The following is a 19,431-nucleotide window of genomic DNA, read 5'->3' on the forward strand; positions in this document are numbered from 1 at the left end:
TTTTTCCGGAATTACACATATTGCACATGAAGTGTATTGCACAGTTCTCATTATTGCGTGTGGTGATGAATGAACTGTAAAAATTTAGTATATATTTTATATGAGGCAGAAACAGTCTGAACAGTTCTAAGCAGCTTTAAATTGAATAGGATTTAATTCTGGTCCATTTTATTATGGTAGACCTAAAAAAAGCTTGGGCAATAAATAAATTCTAAACATTTGCTACATTACTAAACTATATAAATGTAACTGTGTATTAATTCTGACCTCGTTATTTTGCTCAGGATTAATACAAAGGCGTTTTTTTATTTCTAATTGTGTTACTTTGTTAAACTCTAGAGGGCAGCATTTCACCGCTGCTGCATCTCGTGTGAGAAGAGAAAAACAATCACTGAAGGCAGCTGGAGAAACCGACTTCGTTCTTAATTCATTGTTTAGCCAGGAGAGCTGGAACAAAACAAAAGGTGAAACGCGGTCATGTACGTTTTGTTAGAATATAAAAAAAATAAAGGAGTTGAGCCGATGTAGTGTTTGGACTCGGAAAGAAAAGGTTACTTTCGTCCAACCTCAAATGGAGAACTAAGTGTGTGCAGAAACAACGTCTTCGATATTTGAGAGAGATGATCAATTATTGACTAAATACTGAAGGGTTCGAAAAAAACTTATCGTCCAGTACAAAGAAGACATGGATTGTCAGCTGGATTCGCAGAGCAGGTATGGAACACATTTGGTGGAGCTTGTTTTACTTTATCGCCACTTTAAAGTTGCACTTTTGTTTCTTTTGTGTAGCTTTTGCCTTGTTTTGTATTTAAAACCAACTGATACTTTTCTACCCATTTGAAATATTAATTTAAAATGTGTTGTTAATCTCTAATTCTGCCTCCCAGATGCTTTCCTGACACCCTCTGATGCTCCGTTGGTTTATTATTGTCTGAACTTTAAAAATAATTTCATATCAAATTTTAACAATAAATCTAACAGTCTTGACTCTCACATCCAGCTCAGAATCAGATTCACTTTTGAGTGCATCATTTACTGCTTCAGAAACAGACTTTTTCGAAATTTAGCTTGTTAGCAGTATTTAGCTAGCCTAGCAAGCCAGACCCGTACAGCAAATAGCTGCACAGGGGTCTAGTGACGCTGGATAGCAGTGTGGGCGGGATAAACGGCTGTCTGTCAAGTTCAACGCCACGCAATAGGATGGCGCAACAACCAATCAGAGCGCTGAAGAAGTTTTACGTAGTCAACGCGACGGAATTTACATTGTGGTTTGTAGTCTATGGCCTGAAAAGCTGATTTCTCTTAAGCTATAAACTCTGTAAATATATAACTTTAGCAACATTTGAAACATTTTCAGGTGAGAAAGTAGTCGTTTAGACCCCCAAGGTGTTGAAAATCTGACAAACTACCGGCTATTTACAATTTTGTTCCCACGAATTCGGCGATGCTAAAGCTAGCCGCAGTGAGCAACGCACTTCTGGTTTTGACTGCTCTCGTCCCATTAACGGAATTTGAGCGTTCAAATGCCTTACCGGAGAGTTTTGTTAGCTCTGAGACGAAGATCGGCCCGCCGTCTTCGGTACATCATGCTCGCAATTGACTGGGGATTGCTCTCAGATGTAAGTTTACTTCGTTTCCCTATAAAGCTAAAGAGAGCTGCCAAGCATTACCCACCCACTGCTCGTAAACCGCACCGACCGCGTAGTCCGAGGCGTCCGTGGTAAGTGCGATTGGGGCAGAGGAGGCGGGATGGGCCAACATGGCAGCCTTAGCCAGGGCTGTCTTAGCGTCCACAAAAGCCTTGTCTCTTTCCAGGTTCCAGTCCACAGTGTGCTTAGGCTTGGCACCTTTCAGAGCCTCGTACAGGGGCCGCATGGTTTGGGCAGCCCTGGGGAGAAAACGGTGGTAAAAGTTAACCATGCCAAGGAACTCCTGTAAGGCTCTGACAGTGACTGGGCGTGGAAAAGTGGTGATGGCCTCCACTTTTGACGGAAGGGGAACAACCCCGTCCTTCGTGACTCTGTGCCCCAGAAAGTCTATGGTGGACCGACCGAACTCGCACTTGGCTGGATTGATGATGAGCCCGTGCTCGGTAAGTCGCTCGAACAGAGTGCGAAAGGTGCTCTGGAGGTGATGAACTGGCCACGAGGATGTCGTCAAGGTACACAAACAGAAAAGGCAGATCCCGTAACACAGAGTCCATGAGCCGCTGGAATGTTTGAGCAGCATTTTTGAGCCCAAATGGTGTGCGCGGGAACTCAAACAAACCAAACGGTGTGCTTACAGCTGTTTTTGGAATGTCGCGAGGGTGTACGGGCACTTGATAGTATCCTCTGATCAGGTCCACCTTCGAAAACATGACCTTACCAGCCAGGTGCGCTGAAAAATCCTGGATGTGCGGCACTGGGTAGCGGTCAGGCGTTGTCGTGTCGTTGAGCCGTCGGTAGTCCCTGCAAGGACGCCAGCCCCCCCCTGGTTTGGGGACGAGGTGTAGGGGAGAGGCCCAAGGACTGTTGGAGCGTCGAACAATCCCCAGGCGCTCCATGGACTCGAACTCTGTCTTGGCTACGGCAAGCTTGTTCGGCTCGAGGCGTCGAGCGCGGGCGTACACAGGTGGGCCAGTGGTGTCGATGTGGTGCTCTACACCGTGCTTGGCTGTAGAAGAGGAGAAAGTGGGCTGGGTGAGTGCTGGAAACTCAGCGAGCAGCCGTTGGAAACTGTCCGTGACAGAGAGCAGGCTGGAGAGGTGTTCTGCGCCAGAGTCGCTGAGCGCGCAGGCATAAGAACAGAAAGTGACGGCGTCGATCAAGCGCTGATTTTTAACGTCCACTAACAGTCCAAATGCACACAAAAAATCTGATCCCAAGAGGGGAAAAGCGACTTTGGCAGTCACAAAGTCCCAGCCGAAGCATTGGCCGTCAAAACACAGTTCAACATGCCTTGTGCCGTATGTACGGATAGGGCTTCCATTGGTGGCTTCCATGGGGGGGCCGTGGGTGTCAGCCACCACGTCCACCTGTGAAGCAGGAAGTAGACTCCGCTGTGCCCCTGTGTCGCAGAGGAATCGCCGGCCGGAGATGGAGTCGTGGATGAAGAGCAGCCCGCCGGCATGGCCGACGCTCACGGCCACTAGTGAGCGCCGGCCTTGGCGTTTCCCGCTCCACTGAAGCTGCATGGAAAGCGGCATCGTTTGGCCTTGGGGCCAAACCTGGCATGGTAGTAGCACACACCTGAAGACTGCTGCCGACGCGGGGCTGCTGCTGCGATGAGCATGTGATCATCGGATATTTCTGATACAGCACCAGCAGGAAGAAGGGCAGCTGCGCAGGGCTGTTGACTAGCCAGGAAACACTTGTCAGCCTCAGCAGCCAGTTCTCTACAATCAGTGCTGGCAGTGTTGGCCAAAGCAGCTCTCACATGAGCAGGCAGTTGGCGCAGGAAAAGGTGGAGGAAAAGGAAATCTGGCTTGTTGTCACCGAGCAGATCGAGCATTCGGTCCATTAGCTCTGAGGGCTTGCTGTCACCGAGCCCTTGAAGAGAGAAAAGCCTGCTAGCCCTCTCTGTCAGATAGTTCGAATGTTTTCAGTAAGTATTCTTTCAGAGTTTCATACTTTCTCGTCAGAGGAGGACGTTTAAGAAGGCTCACTACTCTCGATGACGTAGAACTTCCGAGAGCAGATACCACATAGTAGTATTTCGTTTCGTCGGCCGTTATCTGACGCAAGCAAACTGTGCCTCAGTCTGAGCGAACCAGGCAGAAGAAGACGATTCCCAGAATTCGGGGAGCTTGAGAGACACAGCGTTTGCGGTCATGGCGATCTGGATACGTCCAGTAAACAAACGTCGGGGTCACCAGTGTGGAAGTTGCCTTTAGGCGAAAAGATGAGCCGAAAACTTCTCACATTAAGACTCTGTGAGTCGCGTTTATTAACTGACAAAAACTGACAGTTCCAACTGACAAAAACTGACAGTTCCAACTGACAAAAACTGACAGCTCGCGCATCAACAGAACAGCCGTTATCATGAAACGTCACCGGATCTCTTAAAGAGACCGCAACTATTAAATGCATCATAACATTCAAGACAATGAACCGCACAACATTACAGATAACAGAACACATATAAGAAAGTGAATTATGCCGTCAGTGTTGAGAGCACTACAATAGACGAAATAAATCACTGTCGCCTTGACAACACAAACAATGGAGTCCTGGTTAAAGCGAGGCAGCGGTGCTGCTGAGAACATTATTCGTTTATTATTAATGATACTTGTCATGTTTTTGCACTGTTTTTTATATCTTGTAAAGCAAAATAAAGTTGTATTAAAAAAAAAAAAGCCGAACGCAGCTCACTTCCGCTATTGCGTCACTTCCGCTGTGGGTGACCCGTTGTGTTGGGACATGCGCAGTGCGTTAATCTCTTTGTGCCACCGTGATACAGTCGCATGCCCCATAAAAACAGTCTCTCCAGGTTTCAAACAGCGACGGGAAAAGGAACCGAACAGAGTGAGCTGCTGGTCCGGGCTCACCGCCGGATCCTGATAACAGAGAGGTGAGTTCAGCAGACACAAACAGGTAAAAACTCTCTGGTGCTCCAGCAGCTTTGGCTTCCTGCAGTTTGTTTTACTGTTTCTGCTGAAGGAGAGCAGCGGTTTGAATCCAGGAAGCATCCAAAACAATCATGTGTGCTAAAAGTATTTAAATCTTCTTTATTTGGCTGTTTCCTGTTTGGCTCTGGCTCAAATATTCATGTAATGCTGGTCAACAGTCGTCTTGTTTATAAGCTGAGTTTGTGCAAAACTATTCAACCCAATTAGATCAATAAAAAAGGCAGAATATTGTTTGGCTGCAGCAAAGTTGGGGCCATGTCCGCGATGCTCCGTCTCGACTCGGGTTGCCAACTCCCTGAAAAATAAAACAGGGACGCCTCATTAGAAGGGCCGGCCGAAACCTTTCCTAGCCTGGTGAATTTTTTTAGTTCCTTTTTTTGTGAGTGAAACAATTTTTTAACTATTTGACTCGAACCTGAATTGAATTAGATGCATATTTTTGAGTGATATAAACACATGGAAAACTAATTATTATCCAGCAATTCACTTTAATATAAAATAACAAAATTAACTGAATAAAATAAGTATCTTTCTTAAAGGAGAAGTTCGTTCTTCATCTTTATTTCACCAATACTTTAAGACGAATGAAAGAAAAAATGTTTTTCCCCCTGTTTGAGTAAAAGTACTACTGCACTGTTAGCTCAGAGCTGCCGTGTTGTTGTTATTTTGTAGCAGAGTGGTGGACCGCTACAGGAAATCTTTCCTGCCCACAGCCATCAGCATCTATAATAACTCCTTGATTTAATTGAGTTACATCAACATTTAATTTCCCTCTGGGATAAATAAAGTATTTTTGGAGTGGATAACAAGTTATTTATCTCGAGAAAACGATAACGACACCTCTGGTGCATCATTCGGTAACCATGGAGACGGCCTGGTCCCCTCAGCTGGTCACTGAAGTCGACTACATCAGCAGGATCACTGAGGTGTAAACGCCTGCTGAGCTGCAGTCCAGCCGGCCGTCCCCGGCTACTTTATTCAGTTTGCAATGAAAGGGGGGTAAAAATGGCTAAAAAACCTTTGCCAGAAACACATGTAAACAGGGGCGGACTGGGGAGAAAAAGTGGCCTCAAACCATCGGTAAATTAACACTAATTGTCTATTATCTATAATTATCACTTGTATAATATAATTATCTCGAGAAAACGATCAGAAAAAAGTTTATACCTACCACGTCCGCTCTGGGCTTCCGTAATTATGAGTTGAACTCAAAATGTTCTTTATTTTTCAGCCGGGTATTGTTTGAATGATGAAATCGGAAACATCTTCAGATAAAATGGATGCGTTTCTGCCACAGAAGTCTAACCATAATAACCAAATTTTGACTCTTAAACGTTGCCTTATCTGCGTACCCAGGCTAACACCCACAGCACGTCTCACTTTCACAGAGTTTGGAAAAATGAGTGTCAAGAAAGAGGAAGAGGTCGATCCTCAGCGCAGACTGCTGGAAACCATCCGGAAACCCCAAATAAAGCTGCACAGAATAGGTACGTAACATTATAAAGGCTTTGCTGAGCTAACGCATGAATATGACTCGTGTAGGATAATCAGAGATCTTTGTTGCATGTGTGGTGCATGAGGGATTGTTGTCTTCAAACATGTAAGTGCATCCCTGAGCAGGGTTCTGGCAGAGAAACTGTTCTAACCACTGATGATGTGGGATCTCATCTCTATGTCCGACTGAAAGTTTATATTTCTGCTCTAACAACCACAGACGTGCATAAATACTGAGCGCAGACTCTTGTTTGTTTCTTTATACGTTTCAAATCTGTATACAGAATAGAGTTTCACAATTAGCTACAACACTACGATTTGAAAAGGGGGATGGAGGAAGCTTTGCTTTTAATATTCCAACCGCTCACTCAACCGCTCACAACAAAACAATCACAAAAACACAATTCACTACAATAACTCTCAACACAAACACAGGACAAAGACAGAGACACAGACAAACTCCAACCCTACACCCCTCTCTCCACAGAATATATATATATATATATATATAACATACACAAAATCCGTATATTATGGAAAAAATAAATAAATAGTAATAATAAATTAAAAAAAAATAGAGAACATGTCACATCATACTACATCAGTAGTGGTAGTTGTAGCAGCAAGAGTAATAGTAGTAGTTAAAAAAATAATAATAATAGTTATTACACTATTATATAGTTATACCGTAAATCCTCTAATGTAGGCCGGGGCCTTTATTCACTCACGTGCATCTTGGTCCCGGCCATTATTGGAAGGAGGCCAGAATTAGAGACAGGCCTCTATTTCTATTTGAGCAAAACAGACTACCAGTGGAATGAATAAAAACGAGATTTTGTGTCTATTTGAAGTGAACCTATAAAATACTAGGTTCATTTATTGAACAAGTACAGTTACCATAACGGAACATCATCAACAAATACCGGCAATTCAGGCTAAATTCCAGTGTAGTACCGGTAATATGGTAACAGAAACGTAGCAAACATACCGGTACCAGTAGTGCATTGTTACTTAACCGGTATTTCATAACAAAGGGCAACCTACCGCTCACTCAAATTGTCTTGTTTACGGTAGTAAAAAAATAAAAAAATCCTCCCATTCTGTTTAATCCTCCTCCTCTTCATCTCTCCCCGTAATCTCCTCATCACTCGCGCCAGTCTCTACAACAAGTTCATTATTGTACAGTTCTTCCTCGTCCTCCCGTCCTCCTGTCTGCTGCCTGTCTGTTCTCTTCCTCCATATCGGTATTCATTTAGTTTGGCCGTTGGCATTCGAATGCGATAGTGATGGAAGTGAATGCTAATTTCAACATACCATACACTTATTTATTTTTGATTTTACTTAATTTTCTTTAATTTTGCTTTAACTTTGTTGTTACCGGTAATCTGACTCTAAAGCGCATTGAGCTGCAAGTCTTGTATGTTACGATCACAAGTACCGGTATAATGTTGAGGCTGCCCAGAGAAATCGTTGGTTCTAATTATAGATCCGGCCAGTATTAGAATCCCGGCCAGTAATGGGATACAGGCCAATATTAAAGGATTTACGGTAGTTATATAATAGTTATTGCACTATTATATAGTTCTAGTTATATAATAGATGGGTCTCAGGAAAATTCTCTCAAAATTAGGTTCAGAGTCGCTGGCGACAACAAACACAAAACATTTGTTCTTGCAGCAAAGGGGACGAGTCCGCCCAACACATCATGAAGCTGACCCAGAGATGCCTGAGTTAAAACAAATGTTACTGTCGCTATAAATGTTTCTCACCTTCCACACGACGTTAAGAGAACTGAAAGATAGGCGGAAGTCTCCGCCCATCACATAGTACAGCTTTTTAAACTTCAGGATTTTTCTAACAGGGGCAGAACAGCCCGATACTCCCTATTGTTTTGTTCTCTCTTAGAAGATTAAAAACTCTTCTAACCTCCTTAGAAACCACTGCGACTGCAGTTCTTACATTTTTTCCACCACAGTGTATATTTTGATTTTATGACTCAAACTCTTCTTTATTTTTCAGCCGGGTATTGTTTGAATGATGAAATCAGAAACATCTTCAGATAAAATGGATGTGTTTCTGCCACAGAAGTCTAACCATGATAAACAAATTTGACTCTTAAACGTTGCCTTATCTGCGTACCCAGGCTAACACCCACAGCACGTCTCACTTTTACAGAGTTTGGAAAGAAAGAGGAAGAGGTCGATCCTCAGCGCAGACTGCTGGAAACCATCCGGAAACCCCAAATAAAGCTGCACAGAATAGGTACGTAACATTATAAAGGCTTTGCTGAGCTAACGCATGAATATGACTCGTGTAGGATAATCAGAGATCTGTGGTGCATGCATTAAGGGGCAGCGGCAGCTTCTTTCAGGAGAAATAACTGGAAGGCAACTCTTTAAATCCAGAATGTTTTAGCATACCGTGTTAATATACAGAAAAGTAATGTTCAGTTTAGAAGCTTGTGAATGTGTTTAAAGATCTGTCATGTTCTATGTTTGGGAATTATTATAGTTTTAAAATAATTTGATTTACTTTAGGACCTTTTATTTATGCTCTCCATTTTATTGTAGCTACAAATAGATAATCAACTCCAAGGAATCAGGTTTGAGCCACAAACTTTTCCTCTGAAGTCCTGAGTTATCAGCTTCCTCTTAAAGGTGGACATAAAATGATCATTTCTTAATTTTGGGTACCTCTAGATCAGCTCTGCACACATCACACTTTGTAATTATTTCATGATACAGGAGAGATCTTTTTTGCTCCAAGTCTTTTTATTGATGTTTATACATTGATATTGTACAGAGTACGTAAATCCAGATGATTACAAGCATTACAGATATAAACATCACCCCCCCTTGCTCCAACAGAGCCCCATCCCTGCAACAATAGCCCCGTACCATCGTCCATATACAAAAAAAACCAGAAATCAGTAATAAATTAAAAGAATAAAATAAAAAAGAAAGGTATATAAATTGATTAAATAATAATTAAGGAAAAATAAATAAATAGATAAATAATTAAACAGAAAATAGTCCTTATAAATTCCAGATCATTCCAGTTCAGGATCCATCACATACAACACCACCAAAATCAGACATCTAATTTTTCTAAATAACTCAAAAATGGTTCCCATATAGAATAAAATTTTTGAATACACCCTTTTGTGGAATAACGAATCTTCTCTAATACCAAATGGTGCAGAAGGTCGTGGATCCACATTTTAAAGGTTGGGGGAAGTTTCTCCTTCCACTTAAACAGTATCAGTCGCCTGGCTATGAGAGTTGCAAAGGCCATCATGCTCTTCGTCTTATGATTAAGGTGAGCGTCATAAGGAGTTGTTCCAAATATGGCTGTAATGGCAGAAGGCTCTACAGGTATTCGCAAAACATCTGAAAAAGTTTTAAATACCGACTGCCAGAAGTTGTCTAATTTCGAACAAGACCAAAACATGTGTGAGAGGGTGGCTGGCATCTGTCTGCATCGATCACAAATGGGGTCAATATTAGGTGTGAATTTTGCTAACCTCACTTTAGACCAATGAAGGCGATGTACAACTTTGAACTGGATAACTATATGTCGTAGGCAGATTGAGGAGGAATGTATTCTATCTAAGGCTCTTTCCCAGATATTGTCAGGAAGTTCAGACCCCAAGTCAGCCTCCCACTGAGTCTTTAGTGATGTCAACGGCTCCAAATTATATGAATTTAGTAGGGAGTATATGCTCCCAATCACCCCTTTGGAGCCTGCTTTAAACTTCAAAATGTGATTTAAGAGGGAGTCAGGCGGCTGGGATGGGAAATGTGTAAGTGTTTTTGATATGAAATTACGGCGCTGCAAAAATCTGAAAAACTGAGAGTTTGGGATTTTGAATTTGAGCTTTAACTGATCAAAGGTTGCAAAGATATTATCTATGAATAGATTCTTTATTGTGGCAACCCCTCTATTAGTCCATTCATAAAAAGCACCGTCCATAACTGATGGTGTGAACTGGTGATTTTTTTTATTATAGCGGCACAAGTGGGCAAATCCTTAAGAGAAAAGTTTCGTCTGAATTGTGTCAGTATTTTAAAAGAATGCTTCACAATCGGATTCGAGGTGTATTTAGATATTGGTTCCCAGAGGGGGAGTTTTGAGCATAGAAGTGAATGTAAGGAGGTATGAAGACACGAGGAGGTTTCCATTCGTAACCACTCAGGGTTAGTGGCAGATGGAGGATCTTTCCAAAACAGCATAGTCCTTATGTTAGCTGCCCAATAGTAAAACTGAAAGTTAGGGAGGGATAATCCTCCATAACGGCGATGTTGTTGTAAGATTCTTTTCCGTATACGAGGGGTTTTCTTGTTCCATATAAATCCTGACACCAAATTGTTCACTGACACAAAAAAAGATTTGGATAGATATAAGGGGATGCACTGAAATACATATAAAAATTTGGGCAAAACATTCATTTTAATTACGTTAATTCTGCCACCCAGGGAGAAAATTCCAGCGTTCTAAGTCTTGCTTAAGGTGGTTTAAGAGCGGTGAAAAATTGGTTTTGAATATGTCTTTTAAGTCATGTGTTATCCAGATTCCTAGGTATTTGAATTTGTGTGAACTGACTTTAAGTGGGAACAAACCAAAGTCAATTTGTTTTGCTGCTGCATTTACTGGCATAATTTCAGACTTTTGTAGATTGATTTTGTATCCTGATATTTTGCCGAATTCTTCAAGAAGGTTCAGAGTAATAGGTAGACTAGTCAAAGGTTGAGACAGATATAGAAGCGTGTCGTCAGCATACAAGGACACCTTATTATCCGAGTCATATCTCTGTATTCCCTTTATATTGTCTTCACCACGTATAGCTAAAGCTAGTGGCTCGATTGCAATGGCGAACAGGAGGGGTGACAGGGGACAACCCTGCCGGGTGGTGGAGAGGGAAGTAGGAGGAGAGGTTGTTGTTCGTACGGACGGCTGCCAGTGGGGAGGAGTACAGAATTTTAATCCAGGAGATAAATTTTTCACTAAAGCCAAATTGTCTGAGAGTGTAGAAAAGGTAATCCCACTCCACCCGGTCAAACGCCTTCTCGGCATCAAGTGATAGTAATATTTCTGGAAAGTCGGGTGGAGTGTGACCATAAAGAATATTAAATAGGCGTCTAATGTTAAAGAAGGAATGGCGACCTTTAATAAAGCCAGTTTGATCATCGGCTACAATTGAGGGCAACACCGTCTCTAAGCGGCAAGCCAGGATTTTGGAGAGAATTTTCCTATCCACATTTAAGAGTGAGATGGGACGGTATGAACCACAATCTAAAAGGTTTCTATCTTTTTTCGGAATAAGGGAGATGATAGCTTGTCGCATTGTTAGAGGAAGGGAGCCAGTGGCATATGACTCCTCGAATACAGAGAGCAGGATGGGAGAGAGTTGGTCTGCAAATTTCTGAAAGAATTCACTTGGAAACCCATCGGGTCCTGGGGATTTTCCGGTTTGCATGAGCCTAATCGCTTTAATAAGTTCCTCTACAGAAAGTGATTTGTCTAGCTCGGATACAATTTTGTCATCAATTGTAGGAACCTTTATTTTCCTAAAAAAAGAGTCAAAGCGTGGTCACTAAGGGATTCACTATCATACAGCTTCGAGTAAAATTTGTGGAAACAAGAATTAATCTCAGAATGGTCTGTATGTTTGATGCCAGATTCGTCGTTTATTTCAGCTATTGTCCTATCCACAGTTTTCTGGTGGAGTTGTTGGGCAAGAATCCTCCCTGTCTTTTCACCACTTTCGTATATTTTACTCTGTGACTTATTTATTAGGTTTTCAATGTGTCTCGTTGATAGTAGGTTGAACTCAGTTTGAAAAGTTAGTCGTAGTTTGAATAAATCATCGGATGGGGTAACAGCAAGGGTAGCATCAAGTTTCAGAATGTCATTTGTTAGCTGTTCAAGTCTCATATTGTGACGTTTCCTTTGTTGTGCGCTATACGATATTATTTGTCCTCTCAAATACGCCTTCATGGATTCCCACACCGTTAAAGAGGACATTCCTGGAGTCTGGTTATGTTCCAGGAAGAAGGTAATTTCAGAGGAGATAAACTTGATAAAGTCTTCATCTGAAAGAAGTAAAGTGTTAAGACGCCAGGGGTGATAATTGGCTTTGGAAATCGGTATGCATAGTGTCATCAACAAGGGTGCGTGGTCCGAGATAACTATGGCCTGATATTCACATTTTTTAATTAGTGAGAGAAGTTTTTTATCCAAAAACAAATAGTCTATGCGTGAGTATGTTTTGTGGACTGGAGAAAAGAAGGAGTAACTTCTAGCTGTAGGGTTTTGAAAGCGCCACACATCAACTACACCATACGTATCAAGAAAAAGCTGCAGTTGAGCAGCTGCACTGGATTTGGACGCAGTCTTAGATGAACTACGGTCCAAAGTAGGTGATAGCGTACAATTCATATCACCTCCAAAGATGAGATGATGCGTGTCCATATTGGGGATGTGCGCAAAGAAATTTATAAAGAAGGAGTTGTCGTCCCAGTGTGGTGCATATACATTGGCCAGGACAACAGGTGTGTTGTACAGTCTGCCTACTACAATTATGTAGCGGCCTGAGGAGTCCGTTTCAACCTTTGACAAAACAAATGGGATGTTCTTATTAATAAGGATGGCCACACCTCTAGATTTAGAATGAAAATTAGAGTGATATGATTGTCCGATCCAACCTCCCCTGAGTCGAAAATGATCAAAAGTTCGGAGGTGTGTCTCCTGGAGAAAGGCGATTCCCACCTTTAATTTACTCAGATGGGTTAATACTTTTTTTCGTTTGGTGGGGTGGTTCAAGGACTTTACATTCCAGCTTACAAAAGTCACCTCGCAATCAGCTGAACTATCCGAAAAACCTGTCTTAGTTATAGCCATAATCAAGAGTGAGAAGGATTGATATTCTGTTTAAGTTTCCTGTATTTATTGTGTTGGAAAGGACCTTTAAAAAAAATCAAAGTTGAACAAGGAACCAAGGAGAAAAAAAGAAAATAAAAAAAGACAAGAAAAATAAAGGTTGACCAGGTACAGCAACTCCCCGACCCTCACCTATCAGAACAAGGTGAATCCCAAACCCCTCGCAAAAACATCTACACATTTAAGTGCTTGTGGGGTTACACTAGTCCTAAAAGAACAAGCTCTGCTGTTAAAGAACACTTTCAAATAAGGCACCAAAGAAACAGCCTAAGATAAACATAATTTCTTCTGTTGTCTAAATTAGAGAGAATAATAACGTAACAGAAGCACATTACAGTAATCTGACAAATCAGATTGTTATATCTGCTGTAAATAAAATAAAAGCATGAGAAACAGTTTTAACTTTAACTGACTTCACTCCCTTCAGTCAGGGTGATATGTATGGGTGATAGAGTGTAAAGTACCAACCTTATACATGCGCAGCATTTAGAAAAATCACCCGTTTTAAATCACAGTCAGTCCGGTAAGATTTCGGCTTTCACGTAAGCCATGGCTTCTCCCGGGCTTTGAAACCGTTTCTCAGTTCCGTTTTACGTGATCCGGAGTCGCGCTGGGTAAAGGAGACCGTATTTTACACCGTCTCGACCACGAAGCAGTCGTCGCACCTCGTTGAAGGCAGATCTGGCCTGTACGATGCTCGGGGGATAGTCCGGGAAAATTAAAACATCTGTCCCGTTCAATCGGAGCGGTCCGGACTCCCTGGCACGGCGGAGGATGTCCGCGCAATCCTGGTAGTAATGAACTTTCGCCACGATGACCCGGGGTTTTCCGTCTTGGCTTCTCGGCTGCAGACCTCTGTGAGACCGGTCGATCAGGATGTCTTTATCCAGTTTCAGCGCTTCTCTTAGCAGTTTGGAGACAGCCGTTGGTGAGCTTGAGCCTGGGGTTTCTGGGACGTTTAATATTCGGATGTTGGAGCGTCTCATTCTTCCTTCTATGTCAAGACACTTCTCCCGCAAACTGCCGACCTCCGTCTCAAGTTTCCCCACTTTCGTTAGCAACGAGGTAACGTCGTCTGAACAGGATGACAGCCCCTGCTCCATGTGCGACACCGTTGTTTTCATCACCTCCGCTTCGGAGCGGATCGCGGCGGTGTTGTTAGCCAGCTCAGACTTTACCGCCTGTAGTTCGGATTTGATGTTTTCAAAATCTTCAGATAGAGCGGCTTTAAGCTCCGACCTGAGCAACGGGGCTATTTCTGATTTCAACGCCGCGAGGATTTTGGTCTTCAGGTCCGCCACGTCCATTTGGTCAGCAGGCTGAGGTGTACTACACTTAGGTGGCGGCTCACTCGAGCTCGAGGTTTTTGGCCCAGTTGCAGAGGCTCCTCCGGTGAACTCGAATTTCCACAAATTGTAGGCCATGTATCACAGAAAAAATAATGTATGATGATAAAAAATAGTGACTGAGGCGATGTGTCGCAGGTTCCTATTGAATACTGTGCCTAGAAAAGAAATTTAAAACGAAATTCAGCAGAGCATGTCACTTGTGCTGCCTACTCCATCGCCTGCTCACTAGCGCCCCCAGGAGAGATCTTTTTTGGAGGGAAGCATAGTGGGAAAAAGTTCTGTCTTTGAAATTGTTCCATATTTATGTGCATGTGCTGAAATATTTGTGGATCATGAAATATAGATCGTTTTATGTGGGTTAAAACTATTAAAATCCAATAAAACGTACATAACATGACAGTAGTAACCTTTCTCTGTCTCCCCAGTCGTCCCACAGCACCATATTTTTGTAAAAGAGGAAGTTCCTGCTGACCAACCGCTCTGTAACCAGGACAGGAACTCCAGTCCAGACCAGCAGGAACCAGAACCTCCATGCATTACAGAGAAAAGGGACGATCTCTGCAGCAGTCAGGATGGAGAACAGATTGTATTGAAGCAGGAAACGGATACCTTTATGGTGACTCCTTATGAGGAAGGGGAACACAGTAGACCAGAACCAAAAGCTGACCAGACACTGTCACACAACTCTCCTGGACCTGAGAACCAAGACCAGGAACTGAGTGAGCATGAAGACTTTGTATCAACTAGAGATGCCAAGCAGAAGCCAAAGAAGAGACGTTCCAGAAACAGAAGTCACAGCAGCAGTGAGCACAACTCTCCCGTGTCAGAGAGTCAGAGTGAAGCTGTCCCGGGTTTACAGTCTGCAAATTGTGGAAAAGATATTAACACCAAGGCTAAAAAGAAAGAACATCACAAAGACCAAAAAGATGAGAGGAAATATCCCTGCAATGTATGTGGGAAAAGTTTCAGTACGAGTAATTACTTACCGATCCACATGAGAATCCACACGGGTGAGAGGCCGTATTCTTGCAACTTGTGCGGTCAAACTTTCAAAAATAGTAAATACTTGCCGATCCACATGAGAATCCACACGGGTGAGAAGCCATATTTTTGCAAATTTTGTGGGAAAAGTTTCAAAAATAGTAATTACTTTCCGATCCACATGAGAATCCACACGGATGAGAAGCCGTATTCTTGCAAAATATGCGGGAAAAGTTTCAATAGGTCATCTCTTTTAAACACGCATAGCATCATCCACACAGGTGAGAAGCCACATACTTGTGAAACATGTGGGAAACGTTTCACGACGAGTGGTAGTTTGAGTACTCACATGAAAATCCACAGAGATGAGAGGCTGTTTGCCTGCGAAACATGTGGGCAACGTTTCAGAAATAATGAAAAATTGTCGATCCACATAAGAACCCACACAGGTGAAAGGCCATATGTTTGTGGTACGTGTGGAAAATCCTATCATAAAAATGATACACTGGTGAACCACATGAGAACCCACACTGGTGAAAAGCCATATTCTTGCCAGATTTGTGCGAAAACTTTCTCTGTAAAAGTTGGTTTAAAATCACACATGAAAACTCACAGGGATGCCACGCCAGGTTCTTGAGGTAAAGCTGGTAAATATTTCAGTGCCACATTGAAGCTGGTGAGCTACATAAGAACAACCATTACAACAATGTAATTAGGGATGGGAATTGATAAGATTTTTACGATTCCAATTTAGTGTTGCACGGTATACCGGTACTAAAGAAGTATCGCGGTACTGAGGCATTTAAAACGGTACAGTACGGGATTTGGAAAGTACCGGTACTTGCAACAACGCGGGAAACTCATCACGTAACGTTGCGTTGTAACTAGGATACAACTGAGAGGAGCAGGAGAGAAGATTGGCTGCTTCACCACCTGTCACTCCCCTGGTTGACAAACTAGTTTCCCCTCTTATAAAACATTCACTTTTAAATTTAACACTCTGTGCCAGGACAAGGACAGCCACGGCTCGCTTCTGATAGGGTCCAAACTCGCCGACAACATGAAAAGCTGCCTCTATATCCATCCCCAGCGGAGCGAGCAGGCGTCTCTCTGAGCTAGCATCGCAGCCGAGAGGAAAGGCGCGAAATGGTACTCCGTAGTACCATTTCGAAAGTGACGAAAGTGATTTCTTTTCTTTTGTTTTTTTTACTGGACATAACGACACAACTGGAGTTCGAGAAGCATTGAGGGATTTATTTAAAAGACACTGGTGTAAAAACACAATTATAAGTCTGCTCCCGTTTAATTCCTTTTATTTGATTATTGTAAAATTGCTGAACAGTAACATTATTGTTATGCATTATTGTTTATGTTACAATTTTCTATTATTAAAATCTGTAATGAATGACATTTTCTGTGTTCTCTTTTTATTAAAAAAGTACCGAAAGTATCGAAATACATGTTAGTATCGGTACCGGTACCAAAATATTGGTATCGTGACAACACTTCTGCTTAACGATTCGGTTCCCTTATCGATTCTCATTTGGAGAAAAAGGACAACAAACCGGTCGATTAGCATCAACTTTGTTTAGTTTAGAAGTAACACGAGTCGTGACCTCACAAACCCAACAACGGTGAGGTCCACATTGGTCTATCCTGGCCTGGGTAATTTAACTCTTCCTGCTCTGGTGAAAGGAGAAGCTGGAGGTAGAGGTGAACTGGGGGTAGTACCACCAGCCTCTGGCTCTGAGCCAGTCTGCAGTGTTAGCCGAGGACATGCTAACGTTGCTAACGTTGCTGGGTTCAGATTCACCAACGTTAGTCCGGAGCAGATCGAAAACGCGACATTCATTCATAGTTATTGCGTGTTGGTAGTATTTCCTCCCTTTGGTGAAATATTCACTTTGCAAGTTGCCCTGTTGTCGTCTTTTTTAGGGATGTGTAACCAAACTTTCGAGCGTTTGTACCGCTTGGGCGCCATGTTTACTGTTGGCTGCTGGCTGCGCCGGACTCGCCACGCAACGTTGCGTGGTGACATTCGCGCCCACTGGAATCGATAAGGGAATCGTTTGCAAAATCGCCAAACGATTCCAAGGAATTGAAACACTGGGAACCGGTTCTCAACAAGAACCGGTTTTCGATTCCCATCCCTAAATGTAATGTAACCATTTCTACCAGTCGGTTTATATGTAATGCTAAAAGAAATTAGACATTTTTTCATACTGTTATCAAATCCTGATACTTTGACCAAAAGGGTTTCCCAACCATGTGTGAAAAATCCCAATGACAGCCGGGAGAGGCTCTCACACCCCCGCGCAACCCTGAATTGGATTAAGCCACTAAGGAAATGGATAGATGAAAAAATCCAAATAATCCATCTTTCCTTGACTATTTTTTTTAACACACCGCTGAAATTAAATTGTAAATAAAAAGTTGCCGAAACACTACATTCTTCAGTTGAATTAAATATTGTTAACATAACATAGTCCGGCCTCTCATCTGTGTGAGTGTTTAAATGGTTGTATAATGCCGAGGAGCTGGAAAATCTTTTCCCGCATGTTTTGCAAGAATATGGCTTTTCACCTGTAGACTTATAAGCTTTTCCACAAAACTCACACTATAGAGACTTTTCACCTGTGCTTGTACGTTTACTGTATGTATGCACCAATATTTTGTGATCAGCAAATGATTATCGATTAATTATGACTGGGTTGGAATATGACAAGATATACTTGTGTGTAAAGTTTTAGTAAGGCACAGAGGCAGTTATTTTCTTTTATAATAATATCTTATTAACAGGACAGTGCTGCTCTGACCACTGAGGCAAAGACGATTCGGTTCTATTGGCCCATTGTGTCAGCGCTCCTTGGATATAGTTGATCGTTCTTATCTCGTCTACCTTTCCTCCCCGGCCATAGTTGAGGTTCCCCAGACACAGTCGTAAATACCAGCTTCATCCCTGCCCCCCCCCCTAAAGTGCAGCTTTATCATTATAACGAGCACAGTGGGGAGGAGGGATTTAAGAAAACGGGACATGGTGGTATCTTGCAGCGAGGTCATCTGCAGGTTATACACAGCAACACTCAATACAATGCATATAAGAATGAATTTTCCATTACATCAGCTTACACAAGCTGGGTAAAATTTACAATGGAGTATTGAGGTTTTTAAAGCTGGTAGTTAGTTTTTCTCTGTAAGCTAAGACTGGCTGCTCTGTCATTAAATCATGGAAAGGATTACTAAGTTTTTCCTTACCTGAGCAGTCTTCACAGACACACATTCGACCTCGTACAGGGAGAATAAGATGGCAGATCTGAACCCCTTTCACCAGATGTTCACAACTTCAGAGCCAGATGTTTTCCCTTTAACAACAGCTAAAACATTCCAACTCCACGCTACAAGTAATGCCAGTTAGTTAAACTTTTGGGTGATGGTGTTCGACTGCAGATGCCACAGTGTGAGAATATTCTACCTAAAGTTGAAGTCCTGCAATCAAAAGCTCATTTAAAAAGCTAAACGTGCAAAAAGAAAGAGTACTCAGTATCGTACTTGACAGTTTGTAGACTTGTGTATGATGTTTTTGAATAAATATAAATATCACTGCATATTTGAACTGTTTTTTACTTCTACTGGTGGGTTGTTTAATCTGCAGCAATAAATTATATTCTATAAGATTAAACTGGCTTTAACACTGTGTTTTCATCCATGTCGGGTCACAGGGGGGCTGGAGCCTATCCCAGCTGCCATTGGGCGAGAGGAGGTGTACACCTGAGGTCCGTTTCACGAAGCAGCTTTAGTGAAAACTCTGAGTAGGTTAACCCTGAAAGTTTTCCGTTTCACAAAGGGAGGTAACTCAACCCAGAGAAAGAGGGGTAACTCTAGCCTGTTTCACAAAGAGAGGTAACTTAACCTCACGGTCAGTTACCATAGTAACAGACTCTATGAACCTCTAGGAACCTGGAGTTTCTCTCTGTCTCCGCCCTCTTTCAGCCACACACGCCGTTTGATTTCCTCATTCATTCAGTCAGCAGAGCGAGTTCTTCTACTTCTAGAAGTCCG

At 42.4% G+C, this 19,431-nt stretch overlaps 1 protein-coding gene across 3 annotated transcripts in view; it reads left to right on the plus strand.

Annotated features, from left to right (window-relative positions):
• The first annotated feature begins 4,401 nt into the window (after nt 1–4,401).
• Nucleotides 4,402–19,431, plus strand: part of LOC142380473 (uncharacterized) — a 29,778-nt gene continuing 14,748 nt past the window's right edge. Inside the window, exons 1-4 of one of the 3 annotated variants that reach the window (XM_075466357.1) lie at nt 4,402–4,551; nt 5,966–6,096; nt 8,279–8,365; nt 14,817–19,178. In XM_075466357.1, coding sequence (XP_075322472.1) covers nt 4,445–4,551; nt 5,966–6,096; nt 8,279–8,365; nt 14,817–16,009 — 1,518 coding nt within the window. In that variant the 5' untranslated portion in view covers nt 4,402–4,444 and the 3' untranslated portion in view covers nt 16,010–19,178. Of the gene's footprint in view, nt 4,552–5,965; nt 6,097–8,278; nt 8,366–14,816; nt 19,179–19,431 lie in introns of those variants that run through there. The other 2 variants (XM_075466358.1, XM_075466359.1) reach the window with 2 other exon arrangements.

This window comes from Odontesthes bonariensis, chromosome 5 (assembly GCF_027942865.1).
Source record: "Odontesthes bonariensis isolate fOdoBon6 chromosome 5, fOdoBon6.hap1, whole genome shotgun sequence".
NCBI classification, from domain to species: Eukaryota; Metazoa; Chordata; class Actinopteri; order Atheriniformes; family Atherinopsidae; genus Odontesthes; species Odontesthes bonariensis.